Source organism: Ciconia boyciana, chromosome 15 (genome assembly GCF_034638445.1).
Source record: "Ciconia boyciana chromosome 15, ASM3463844v1, whole genome shotgun sequence".
Taxonomy (NCBI): domain Eukaryota; kingdom Metazoa; phylum Chordata; class Aves; order Ciconiiformes; family Ciconiidae; genus Ciconia; species Ciconia boyciana.
Window position 1 is genome coordinate 5,151,117 of NC_132948.1, and position 13,989 is coordinate 5,165,105.

General features: G+C 41.4%; 1 protein-coding gene across 3 annotated transcripts in view; it reads left to right on the forward strand.

The window, feature by feature from the left end:
- SLC5A1 (solute carrier family 5 member 1) overlaps positions 1-13,989 on the forward strand; it is a 50,648-nt gene that overhangs the window by 33,374 nt on the left and 3,285 nt on the right. For all 3 annotated transcript variants that reach the window (XM_072879819.1, XM_072879818.1, XM_072879820.1), the window contains exons 7-15: positions 1,612-1,671; positions 2,028-2,132; positions 6,865-6,970; positions 7,202-7,282; positions 8,392-8,612; positions 9,698-9,833; positions 10,618-10,725; positions 11,816-11,966; positions 12,602-12,770. In XM_072879819.1, the coding sequence (XP_072735920.1) occupies positions 1,612-1,671; positions 2,028-2,132; positions 6,865-6,970; positions 7,202-7,282; positions 8,392-8,612; positions 9,698-9,833; positions 10,618-10,725; positions 11,816-11,966; positions 12,602-12,770 (1,137 nt within the window). The remainder of the gene's footprint in view (positions 1-1,611; positions 1,672-2,027; positions 2,133-6,864; positions 6,971-7,201; positions 7,283-8,391; positions 8,613-9,697; positions 9,834-10,617; positions 10,726-11,815; positions 11,967-12,601; positions 12,771-13,989) is intronic.

The following is a 13,989-nucleotide window of genomic DNA, read 5'->3' on the forward strand; positions in this document are numbered from 1 at the left end:
TAATGGGCATACATAGGTCGATACTTTGCTTGCATATAATTCTGCACCTTGAGAGATTTGGCTTTTTTCTTTAGCAAGAGGATGGTTGCTGCAAATAGTCAAGTGCTTGTATGATATAAATATTTAAGAAGAAGGATAAAGGCTAAAATGAACTCTACGAGATGTCCACAGTTAATCTGTCACCTTTCTCTATTTGCTTACACTAGTCCTGTAACAAACTTGATTTCCCTTCTCTTTGTACCAAAACTAAGCAAAACAAAACAGAACAAGCAGTGCTTGAAATTTCATGGTATTCAAATCTCTAGGACCCATATCCTTCTTCAGACATATCCACCTCTAACATGTCATCTCCTGGGAGATTCTCTGTGGATTAATATCAATACACAGTGTACAACAATTGTTGTTTAGGAAGAAGCAACGACGCCTGTGTGTATTTGAGCAGATATGTTACATAGTTCATTACTTATGACACAGTAGGACTGGTGTGCAGGTTAATAGACATGGTGGAAATATTGCTTTTGACTATATGATGTGATTCTCCTCTTGAAAGAAATTTGTTTGACTGTTATCGTGCTTGTGTATGTCTATTATTCCACTGAAATTATTTCTAATTTGTATTCGTATGACAGCAGAAGCTGACCCAGTATTTCTTGTCCATCTTACGGTCTTGATCTAAGGGCAGAACTTAAAAGATACAGTTTAAAAAGCCCTCTAAGCCCTGTGGACAGGATAAATACAGAGTGCAGCTCTCAGAGCAGGATTTTGTTCTATATTTGTCAATTTAAATATGTACAACACTATATATCAGACAGCATTTGCTAGCCATTTAAGTCAGAAAACTGTGACACTGCAGTACAGTAGGATCTATAGTTCACAAAAAGCACATGGTAACACAAAATATATCATGAAATGGTAATGTGGAAATACATCCTGTACAGTATGTGGGACTGTTGTAAAACATATGGCCATCTCAGAGAGACCCAGTGCAAAAGGCAGTTAATGACCAAAACAGTATTCAAAAGAAGTGCTACTCTCCCCAGTACCTCGATTTGCAGATGTCACAACATACCATTGCAGCATACCTGATTCCGAGTGGGAAAGTATCCTGCATTAGTGGCTCTGGGATCAAGATGCTAGCAAATAGGTCTCAGGTAGCAGACTTCACCTTCCTTAATATTTCCCAGAAATGGTAGTCTTATGGGCTGGTTGCATTTTAACCATTGTTAAACGAGGCTCCCTGGGTCTGCTCCGAAGAGGGCTAGGATAGTCTGGTGTGGCTAGTGGAGTGGTGCTTTGATACTAGAGGGCAATCCTGTGAGCAGACATTGGCTGTTTTTCTAGAAAAAGTATTATTTTCATGTGTGCTTCTCTGGGATACCTAGCATGAAATCAAGGCTGCATAATACCTGACAAATTATTTGGCCAAGATTTAATTCCCAAATTTTCAACTGTAAATCAAAGGACAGAGCAGTTGCTCCTCCCCCCAAACCCCACAATACCCAGGTTTATGTGGTTTCAATGGTCTCTAGCTGCTATTGGGTCTGATAATGGTCTTCGGGAGTGCTATCTAGAGAGAGGAGGCTAATTCAGCTGATCTTGTCTTGGCTGCAGGCTCTGATATTTGTGGTTGTTCTAGGATGGCTGTTTGTACCCATCTACATCAAAGCTGGGGTAAGTCAAAACAGTATGTTATGCTTTTCTTTGCCACTCATGTTTGCGGATCAGGTCTTGAATATTGCAAAGCCGTTATGAATGGCACAAGATCTGAGCATGCTAGAACTGTACTATATTATGTCTGTATATATGTGAAAAGTGAGGATTCTCTGTTCTGAGACCTGAGCTGAGAAGTACTTGGTACTCTCTCCTTGTTCTCCTTTGATTCCTGGAGCCGTTCTTCCTTGCTACTGCATTTGCAGCTCCCCTCCTTTTGCCCTCCACTCTTACAGTATCCAAGTAGCAAAAAACTTCCTCTAATTTGCTTTGTATCTCTTCCTCATTATCTGAAACCTTATCTACCCTCCCTGCAGGTGGTGACAATGCCAGAGTATCTGAAGAAGCGTTTTGGTGGGAAACGGATTCAGGTCTACCTGTCAGTCCTTTCTCTGATCCTGTATATTTTCACAAAGATCTCAGTAAGTAAAACTTTTACAGCATTTCTTCCATCCTACACTGATCGAAAGAAAATACACTCCTATTTACAATATTGCTCACGCAATTGGTCAAATGTTTCTGATTTGGAGGCCTTGGTTGAATTCTGTCTAGTGAGATTGTGTATCCAGATCTGTTCTGCAACCCAAGTTCTTTCGTTCCTGGCAATGTCTCTTGATGCTTGTTGTGCTTTCTCTTTCTTTTTAGGTTTTAAGGTTTACTTCTGCTTATGCTCTCCTCTAGAACAAGTCAGAGTGCAGGGAAACTTGTATTGTACTGCAGTCTATTATCCTAGGGATCTGTGAAACATGGCAGAAATTTTTGTCCCCAAACTTCATATTTATCTGTTTTAGCATTCTTTGGTCAACATGCCATCAGTATATAGATGAGGAAGAGCAAGAGGGCTATGGAGAGAAAGAGAATAATAGGAATTAGAAAATAAGGGAACAGGGAAATGCAAAGGAGGGAAATTACAACAGCTGAGATGAAAGGAGGGAAGAGGAGAGGTTCTTTTAATGGGCAAGTGTATTAAGTAAGTGGTTGTGTTGCTGTGAAGTAGTGAAGGGAGCCAATATTTTCCATATATCTTGAAACTGCCAAGCCTCTAAAGTCCACAGTTCAGACATACCTCAATCTGTTGTTTTGAAGAAGTTGCCATGGCGGATTACTCTTTGCCCTCTGAATGGGAGCTGAGTGATAATGGTGCAATTTAAGCTAAAAGATTGGCCTTTTGCTCTCATTCTCACATCTTCACGATAACTGATCCTTAGAAAGGTTATAAATTAAACAGGTTGGTGCTATGGAGCTGGCCTCAGAGTTGAATTTCCATAGGATTAGTTAATTTGCTGTTGTTGTGCTTAACTATCATAATCAGAAATCCCAGGTATGACACAGAGTTCTGGCAGCTCTAGCACCTGAGAAACTCTTCCAGTTTCTGCAATGCATTTTTATAATGAGCTCATCAAGGTTCTGAATTTACTATCTATCTTTTATTTCCAACCACTATCATGCCTAAGGGATCTGGTCATGGGATTTCACCCCATTTCAGTTGAAGTGCCTTGCTTCCAGGCAAGACAGGTTCTCCATTTAAGCTTTCAGTATGGTCATGAGGCTGAAGCACCCTCTCCTGCTCTTGTGGTCCTGTCTTATTAGGGACCAAAGCAATAGTCAAGAGATCCATACAGCAGCAGATTACTTGGGTCCCACTCTACCAGTGGCCCATCCCAGCTTCCCATCAACCCAATTACTCTGGATGTGTGTGGGGAATTGCCATGGAGCTGGGTTTCTGTGCCATGCAGGGGAAATCTGGTGCACAAGTTCCTCTAACCAATTCTCTTATTTCCCTCATCTTCCCAGAACAACTCTGACAGTGTCTGTCCAATGTACAAGTGTGGCTCAGGATTCTGTAGTAGAGAAACATGTCTTCTGCATTGTTGTCTTATGTCACTATATTTGGTAGGGCAGGATTTGCCCAGGTCTGATTTACTTGCCATATCTTATTCAGAACAGGCAGAACAGTCAAAGTCCTTGGAGGTTTCAGGTACCGTCAGAGGATGTCAGAGTAGGTTTTTCTATACCATGCTATGCAACACCATGCCCAAACTGTCTCCAGATGAACCAGCTCCAGAAGCAGAAAGGGAAGGGCTGTTCCATCCTTGACCATAGCTAACTTCTTTGTGCTGTGTAGAGATATGCATGCTATGTAAAGCTAGCACAGGTCTCTCTTCCGAGAGGCACGTTGTATCTCCAGACGTACCCATGTGTTGACAATCCATGCCAAGCTGGCTTGGAGATTTGCATTTTACTTCCTTGACTGCTGCCTTTGCAAACACTCCCTTGTGATCTTTGGGGCTTATTCAGATTTGATACAGAAGGATGGGTTTCTGCCCTGCCCTTAATGGGCAGTCACACCTATCAGTCTGACTGGCAGCGATACTTACTGCCACTTATCCTTGTAGAAGAGTGGCATTTTGTTTCTTGAATAGTTGTTTCGTGTGCTGCTTCCTTGATGTGTTAAAAATGTTCCTAATAATATAATTATTACAGTGCTTTCCAATGAACAATACAATATGTCAGGTCGTGTAACTCCTGGCATGCTCTTTCTGGCACAGTGCCCACCACCATGTGATGATCAGATTCCCTTTGTGCACCTCTGTACAAGGTTGTTACCATTTCTCTCTTTTCCTGCACATTTTCTGTGTAGTTTCTATTGATTTCTCACCTTTTTTTGTGGCTAATCAACCAGTTTGCCAGGCAAGGCCATGCTGCAAGGTGTTGATCTTTGGGATCAGGACACACGTGATCTTTGAGCCCAAAGGATTTCTGTTGCACAGGTGCCTCACATGTATGTGCTTCCTAAGCATGCAGTGCTTTGTGAGTAATGCCCATAGCAATGCCCATAGCAGCCTTCAGGGACTTGCTAGCCACTAGTGTTGCTGATATTGGTCATTATGCCAAAGAAAATGGCCTAGTAAGAATAAAATCTTGATGGAGAGTAATTGACTAAATTATGAGAAGACAAAAAGGAATTAAGACCCGAATGCTTTAGAAGAAATCAGAAATTGTAAACCAGAATTTCTAAATGTATTGTAGCATTTTCTTTACATTCATTGTGCATAATTTCAGTAGTAAATGTATGGGTACAGACTTAGCAGGGGGAAGAGGAGGTAGAAGGATAACCTCCTTTTAGGACTGCATGATGTAGGGGGTACAGCGTATGTGCCACTGCCCTGACTCCCACATTAACATTGCAGCTGGATTCACTCAATTGGCATGTGTTCTGCCAGTTGTTCCTGCATGATCTGTGGATGGCTTTGGAGATATAGCTTGTAATGTAATGGAAGGATTTAATATATTCAGAGATAGATAAGAATGAAACAGTGTCCATAAAAGAGTGTTAATGGTGAAACAAGGAAATATTGGAAGGAAATTATCTAATTGGAAGGGAGGAGCAGTGAAGTTGGAAGGTAATTCAGCAATTCGAAGAAGCTGATATATTGCTCAGGGTGCTAAATAATTAACTATACATTTCTTTCTGGGGCTCATTTTAGGACCATTAATATTTAATGCTATGTAGGCTAAACTAAAGCCAAGAACAATAAAAGAAAGATCTGGGACATAAGCTGGCCAGTGGTGTGAAAAGATAGGAAAATAATATTCCCATAGAGAGAAGGGACAAAGGATATGGTCTAACAGCCACTGGGGTTAAGAGCTAAACATCCTGGTTCCCAGTTCCAAACTAAAACCTGTAAGAAATCAAATAACCTCAAGGTGCTCTGGAGGCAGAGTTTTGGGGGTGGGACCTCTGTTGTGATTCACACTCTGCTTCACAGGTGTTTTCTGCTTGTCAGGGCAGTAGGGTTGGAGGACCTCTTGCTGCAGAGGTCCGAACCTCTTCCTCATTCTTCAGAGTGAGCTAAGAGTGAGATCATACCCTGCAGTCTCGGTTTCAGCATCTCTGCAATGAAGAGGGTTTCTTCATCCAGCATCTCCCAGCTAGGCAGACTGTGTAGCTGCTTATTAGTATATCTGCCCTGCCTTACCTCAGCCCAGCTGTGGACAACAGCGGTGCAAGTGCCTGCTCTGTGACCACAGGCTCTGGTTGTCCCGCAGCCCGGCCTGTGGAGCCTCCCGCTCCTCCAGCAAGCTGCCCCCTAGCAGCTACCCTGCAGTGGCTGTGTGTGCAGGCTTTACCCCAGGGCACCTGTAATGTCGTTTATATTTGTTTCTCAGGCCCTGCATATGGGCAGTTCCTGCAGCATTTTGCAGCTCCTGAGCTTGCCACACACCACTAGGACTTGTAATGTTAAATGAGGCTCGGAGTCCCTGTAGAGAGCCCTCGTATAGGTGGTGTGGTATACAGAAAGGAGGCATGCAGGTGGGATTGGAGATGAGCCCATAAACTGGATGTTCAGGAGCAAGGATAGGTACAGATGCAAACCTCTAATGAAAGCATAATTTACAGGAATGTATTACAAGTGCACTGGGGTAGATTATTCTGATTGCAAACTTGGATAAATAACATCGATGCAAATTATCTCTAAATCAGGAACTGATTTAATGTGATTAAAATCCCACAGTGTTACTCTGAAACCTGAACAATTCCTTTCTTGCGCAAGAGCTAAAGGTCTCTTCTGCTAGCCAACTGATGCTAATTATTCTGACAGGAACTTCAAAATAGAGATAATATAAGGTGTTTGCCTTTAATCACCATTTGTCCTGGAACAGCAATACTAGCTATACCACATGTATGCAAGCAGTAAAGAAAAAATAAGAGACTTTCAGAGTTGCAATAAATGAAGAGAACCATGCCGTGTCCTGGAAGCGTCACAGAGTCCATCCCTGCACGTAGCAGCAAGTGTAACCTCAGCTTTAAGTAATTTGTTATTAAGCTGTCTCTCGGTATGTAACCACAGAGTAGTGAGACTCTGTGTCTAGCTAAAATGATCCATTGATTCTGGATCCATTGATCCAGGTCTTTTGACCTGGAAACCCTCTGAGAAGTGTTACAACTCTTGTACTGAAAGCACCCCAGCACTGAGAGGAGACTGGCAGTTGTACTAAAAAGGCCTCTATTTTCTTTTTGCCTTTTTTTTTTGGTGTGTGTGCAGTACTATAAGGGGCAGAGTTGTGTATTTCAGTACCCTCATCATGAACATGTATATGCCATCATCATGAGTTTAAACATTGCTTAATCTACCATTTTTTCTTTTATAGGCAGACATATTCTCTGGAGCTGTATTTATACAGCTGGCCATAGGCCTGAATCTTTATTTGGCCATAATCATCCTGCTTGCTATTACTGCTCTTTACACCATCACAGGTGAGTTTGCAGAGCAGTCTGATAAATCAAAGAAGTTTGGGGAGCCAGAAGAAAAAAGAAGAGGGGAGGTGGTTAACAGGGGAGAAATGAAAACCTGAAAGGGGGAGTTATTTACAGTGGTCTTTGTTTGAAAGAGAGAGGTGGTGAGAAAAGTAAAAAAAAAAAAAAGGACGTCCACTGAGGCATTTGCACAGGGGCTAACCTATTTGTCTTGACTTTTCTTGCCATTAGGTGGCCTTGCAGCTGTGATTTACACAGACACCTTACAAACATTTATCATGGTAGTGGGATCCTTTATTCTCATGGGATTTGGTAAGTAAATCAGATGAATGAAACTGGTGTGTTCAACCACAAATCCACATTGGCTATGGAAATGGATCCTGCAGTGTGGAACTCTGCTATCTTAACCAGCAGATTTCAGTTCATATACCTATTTATCAGGGAAGAAAATAGGCATGTTGCCAAAGAATAGGTATATTGCCAAGCCCTTTAGTCACTGAGACCACTCCATCTCCAAAGCACAGGTGAATGTGCAAGGTAATATATAGCATCCCGTGACAGAACAGGACTTGTGATGGCTAGTGAGGTAACAGCAGTTATTTGCAGGTGATGATGATACTCTTGAGAAGCTCAGACAGTATCTTCTTTTAAGATTATAATTTAATAGATATTCAGATGCTAATGCATGAAAATTTCTGATTCAAAGCAAAGAGCTGTTGGTCACGTTGCATGTTTTTTCCTTGTTTCTAGCTGCTAGCTTGTGTTAAAACAACCCAAACATATTAACTTTTTAAGTAAGCCTTGTAGTTGATCCATGGATATCATTCTATTGCCAGCTGGACAAAAGATACGAACTGAATGTTTATGAATAGGACAATATGTGTGTCCAGAAGACCATATGCATTTTAAAACAGAAATCATGCTTTTAAATAGAATTAATAGGAAGAGACCATAAGAAAGAAAGAAGTAGCAATAAGATTCTGTGAATTTGTAGTGTCCTTTCCTTGCCCTTCTAGTTACTCAGTGCTTGGTTTTCCTCTAGCTAGGTCTTTCACTGAAATTAAATTATTCCACCATTGTTACAACAGAAATAACTTCAGACTGACCTAACCTGGTAAGACCCTGCCTTAGGTTCTTCCTAGGTTAACAGTGTGTGGAAATAATGTATCTTCATTTCACTTCTTGGCAAGGCATGTATAAGAGAAATTGAGACAGTGAAGCCTAAACCAACATTTGCGAGCTATACAGAAACCTAAAAAGAAAGGTCACTTTGGTACTTTGTGTGAATCAACATCACAGACCCTACTGGCTAGGGTTTTTTTACATCTATATTAAGGAGGTTTTTCTCCTCACATTCTCTAGCTCTATTTGAGATTTCAGTATTAAATACTTTATCGCTACTTTTACTTTCTATTTTTCAGCATTTGCTGAAGTAGGAGGGTATGATGTTTTCATGGAGAAGTACATGAAAGCAATTCCATCCAATATCTCCTATGGGAATGTTATGATTAATGCAGAATGCTACACTCCTCGGAAGGATTCCTTTCACATCTTCCGAGATGCCGTCACTGGAGATCTGCCATGGCCAGGGCTCGTCTTTGGTTTGAGCATCCTTGCTTTGTGGTACTGGTGCACCGATCAGGTAATGTGGAAGCGATATGCCTTGGAAATGCCGAACACAAAACTCTGCAGTCTAGTGTGCTCTAGGGGTACTCTTCCCCCGCTGTAATTCAAAGCTGGGTCACAGAAATGGCAGTTATTTCAAGACTGGTCAGTGACTTTTCATTCTGGTTTCTAAACCCCTCCCACATGTGAGAAGATGGAACGGGTGTTCTTTCAGTTCTTCTTATACACTGTGCCCAGCAGATAGCATGTACAATTCCTTTCTCATTTTTTTGTGCGTGACCATGTGTAGAAACACAGAGAGGTCATAATGTGAACATTTACTTAGGAAGCCATGCATCAAATGATCCTTGTTAGACTGCATCTAGATATGATTCCCAGTAATACCAGTTTGTTTTACTGGTATTACCAGTAATACCAGTTTACTGGTATTACTGGTATTACCAAATATTACTGGTATTACCAAATTTACTGGTATTACCAGGTAATACCAGTTTGTTTCCTATTTGTGCGGCTTTCATCTTTGCATGCATGTCTTGGGAGGATGTTCTTTATATGTCAGGCCTTTCAGTCTGGAGACTCTTCCCCAGTCCTCCTTCCTTCTCCCTAAAACCTACCGTCCAGTTTCCCTGAGAGATCACACTGACACGAGTAGAGGAAAGTGTGCTCCTGCAACTGTGACACGTGAATGTGTCCAATCTCTAGCAAGTGGTCTGTCTGCATTCTGAATTGTGAGAAAGATAATCTTCACAATTTGTAAACAAATGAACAAAATCGCCAATGTAGCTGTATCTATTGCTCAGGTAAATAGTTTATTCCTTTTTGGCTTTTTAGTCTGTCTGCTTTAAGAACATCTTGTGAGAAAGAGCCTTACCTCTTAAACACACACTGGATAAATGATAAATGATACTTTCCTTTACTTATTTCAAATATACCCTTTGATTTTCATGTAGTTTTTATTTTTCCTAGTGACAGAAATGGTAAATAGGCTCTTTCACTATCACAGAGGTTAAGAAGTACCTTGTATCTGGGACTTGGCATGGTGTGTTCATGGAAATGCTATTCTTGGTGGAGTCATGCATGCTTGCCATGTCTCATTGACAGGTTATTGTCCAAAGATGTCTCTCTGGCAAGAACATGTCCCATGTGAAGGCTGGTTGCATCATGTGTGGATACCTGAAACTCTTGCCCATGTTTATCATAGTGATGCCTGGAATGATCAGCCGAATTTTGTACACAGGTATGCATATCTATACAGAAATGCAAATTTCTTCTTGCTGCCTATCTTTCACTACCAATCTCTCTCAATTTCCTATTCTCTGTCCCTTCCAAAATACCTGTTAGATCGTCATCTTGTCATCCAAATTGTCCAGGCATATGTATGCACAAAAACTAACTACACTGTAAGAATCCACAGGTCTTCCTCTTTTCCCTGATCCCAGGTTTCTGCTAATGCTATTGCTGTCCATTTTAGGGGAGAGAAATTCCACAGTGACCCTCCCCAGTTGTCTGTTTGTCACAGCCCCACTCTGGCTGAATGAGTGGAAAATGCTGTCCAGGACTGATACTCTGCTGGCAGTCAGAGGAAGAGGGTCATGTCACAGACAGCAATATTTTGGGGCATGGACAGTCCCGAGCGCAGTGTAGGGGAAATGCCAATCTCCCTTTTAACCATCAGTGTGTTTAGCAGCAGGCAGAGGAGAGATGTTCAGGATGGAGAGAGGGGTCTTTGTGTGCCTCTGCTTGTTTTTCTACTTGCTGTCCTTGTGTTGTTCAGTCCTGGTCTGACAAATTAATGCTGATTTTTTTTTTTTTCCACCTGCTGTTTTCAGTATTCTTTTGGAGAGGAAAGGAAGGATAGAGGCTTAGAACCACCTTCCTCCCTGCCAGCAGACCAAGGATGATATCAAGCATATCAATCCAGTGGTTCAACACAGAGATAAATTTTAGAAGCTCTACTAATTTGGAAGCAATCTGTTGTGTATATGACCTTGTCTAACCCTGTCTCGTTATCCTCTCCTCAGATGTGGTGGCTTGTGTTGTGCCTGAAGTCTGCCAGCAGTACTGTGGCACCGCAGTTGGCTGTACAAATATTGCTTATCCAAAAATGGTAGTGGAGCTTATGCCAAATGGTAAGACACCGTCTGTGTTTGCTTTTTTGTTTGTTGTAGGAAAGGTGAGGGTGCCAGACTGTAAAAACAGGTGATAAAGGGAACCCAAGTCTCATATTTAGTTCAAAAATTCTTGTTAGAACTATGTACTATTTATCAAAGGGTTAGTCTGTACTAGCTGCAGCTGTAGGTGCAGAATAGTTACGTGCTGACAATGTCAGCTCTCAGCTGGTAAACACTGGGTGATGAGATGGTAACTGAGCTCTCTTTCTGTGAAGGTAAAAAATAACCTACTTTGACAATGATTTATAAAAGATTGTCTCTGCCAGGATTTCTGAGTTGGAGGCATACACCTGCAGTCCTTCTGCTAAACCCACTGAGGTGGGAGGAGGAAATATTCTATGTACACATTGTCCCATAGGACACCTGTTCAATGAGAGAGTAAGTCACCACTCTGGAGAGCACAACGTCTACATAGAAGATAAATTTCTGCAGAAAACCACAGAGCTGGTTCATAAGGCTAGAGAGATAAGGCTAGAGATTATGATATTATACAGAACATGGTACTTCCCTGATATCTTTAGTACTTTCCCATTGTATTATAACTGTTGTACATAGCATTATTAAAATACTACAGTACTTCCCTATACTGTGTTGACTAAATCATACCATCTGGAAAAGTGGCTTACTCTGATTTTCAAACAGTAAGAGAAACTTTTTTTTGCCAAACAACTGATTTACAAATACACCGCAAGCAAGCGAGCACTCGCCTGCGAACAAGATAAATTATTTTTAGAACTGTTGGGGAAAGTCTGCTTAGTATTTTTTTCTTATTATTTCAGCATTTAATCAGACAGCATTCACAAAAGAAGTACCTATGTTCTAAAAGCTCAAGAGCCGCCCTGCCACTGCCATAAGTAGCTCTTCCAAAGCTCAGCAGACATCACTCTGCTTGCATTGCGAGAGAAGGTCAGGCAGGCACCAGCACATGAATATGGCAGACACACTCAGCTGGCTGACTTGAAAGGGTCGGACGAGCACTACGGATGGTGCCACGTACTGAGACTCTTCGCTGAATGCTCATCCCCGTTCACGGGTCTTTGTGTTTCAGGTCTGCGGGGTCTGATGTTGTCAGTCATGTTGGCCTCCCTTATGAGCTCCCTGACTTCCATTTTTAACAGTGCTAGTACTTTGTTCACTATGGACATTTACACCAAAATTCGGTCACGACCGTCTGAGAAAGAGCTCATGTTAGCTGGAAGGTAAGTGCAGCCGAGTCTTCCCCAGCCGTACAAGCACAGCGAGCGCTAGGTGCAGTACAGGCATCCAAAAAATGCACCTCCAAAAAATGCACCAAGTGCCTGGGTGAGAACCTGCGCTGGCAGCGTGCGGGCAGCGCAGCAGTGGCCTCCTGTGGCCAGAGAGCCTGTCCCACCGTACACTTTCCCTTTGGAAAAGAACCCAAGACCTTGCTTCCAGTTTAATTGACAGTGGTGCATGAAGTAGCTAAACTAATGCCCAACACTTCCTACTGCTATTCAGAGGGAACTGTTTTAAAATATCTTCATAGGCTTTATGCTACACCATACTACAGCATCAAGGCACTAGTTCTTCTAGTTGATCTGCTACTGATTTTTCTCTAGACATAACAAACAAAGGAAAAAAGTGATTTTCTCTGTTTAGATTGCATGTTTACCTGTATGCTGACCGATATTTGGCAGACACAATATCCAACTTGGATTTCTTTTGTTTGTTCAATGGTAATTGGCCATTATAATTGATTTTGCTGGTTGAAATACAAAATGGACATTTAAATTATTGATTGATTGCTGGGTTTTTTCTTTCTGATAGATGCTTCTAAGCAGGTGGCTAATTGAATATCTGGCTATGTTTACAGGGCATTTATGTTACTTTTAATTGGCATCAGCATTGCCTGGGTTCCTGTGGTGCAGTCAGCTCAAAGTGGGCAGCTCTTTGATTATATTCAGTCAGTTACTAGCTACCTGGGACCTCCCATTGCTGCTGTCTTCCTGCTTGCTGTCTTCTGCAAGCGGGTCAATGAGCAGGTAAGTACAAATTAGGAAACAGGTATGCTGCATGTTCCTTTAGGAAGTAGGACAACTTTTTTGTGTTGGTGTCTTTTATTAGCAACTTCTTCCTGTTTATTTTGATCCTCCTACAGCCCAGGGATTCTGTGTTTCCATACCCCAGGGCCTGAGGTTTCAGAGACGAGTTTGAAAAAGTTCTTTGCTAATCTGATAAATAAACAGTCACCTAGGAATTCCTAGATAGCTCTGAAACTTAAGTTACCTATCACTTTGCGAAGAAGTGTGTCAAATGGATAATCTGTGGGGACATATTTGAAAGTAATCTTTTAGGATATTGGCCACCAAACTGCTTTACAAAACATACCACCTTTCACCTTCCTCTTGACCACTACATATTTTGTCAACACTCTTTTAAACAAACATGCTGTTGTTTTATGCATTGTTTCCCATTGCTTTTAGGACCCAGTCTGGGAATCACTGATTTTGGTTCGTAGAGCAGTGAACTGAGAAATATTGTACTTAAGCCTTTGTAAGTAACTCAGAAGGCATGAGGTCTGTCACATGCTTTGATGGGACCATAGGCCAGTCATGGTAACTGGGGTCTCAGACATTCTGCAAACTCAGTACTCAGGAATTCAGTTTCTTTTCTATAATACTAGGAATAACAATACTTGCCTATTGCTCAGGTTTGCTCCAAGGAAGATGAGTTCAATGAGAAAGCCTAGAGAGAGAAGGTTTTTGAATATGGCTTGAACTTTTTTCTCACTATTTTCTCTCGAGACTAGTTCAGTGGTTATTTGTCTGTATATCCAAGAAAAGCCTGTATTACACACAAGGGATGTTCCATTTCTTATCCCAATGTGGCTAAACCTCACAAATGGATTAAATCTTTGTGCTCTTCGTGGAAATCTGTCATTGACTTTAGCTGGAATTTTACCTGAGTAAGAATTCAGTATAATCCTTGGGGGTTTGGGTGCACTGCACACTTTAAATTTGGGTAAATAGGCGATACAAGCATCAGAGGTTCTGAGAATTGGAGCCTTGCATAAGATAAATTCCAATATTGTGATTACTTATAAGATTTATCAACATTTCTTGCTCAGAATCATTATTCTTTCTGCTAGAAATGGAATTAACTATCTTGTCGTACTCCAAAACATTTTTGTGACTTTGACCACTGGATAATTAAAACTGTTTTGTTCTTAAATCCAGCATTAAACCTGAAGTATTTTTTAAT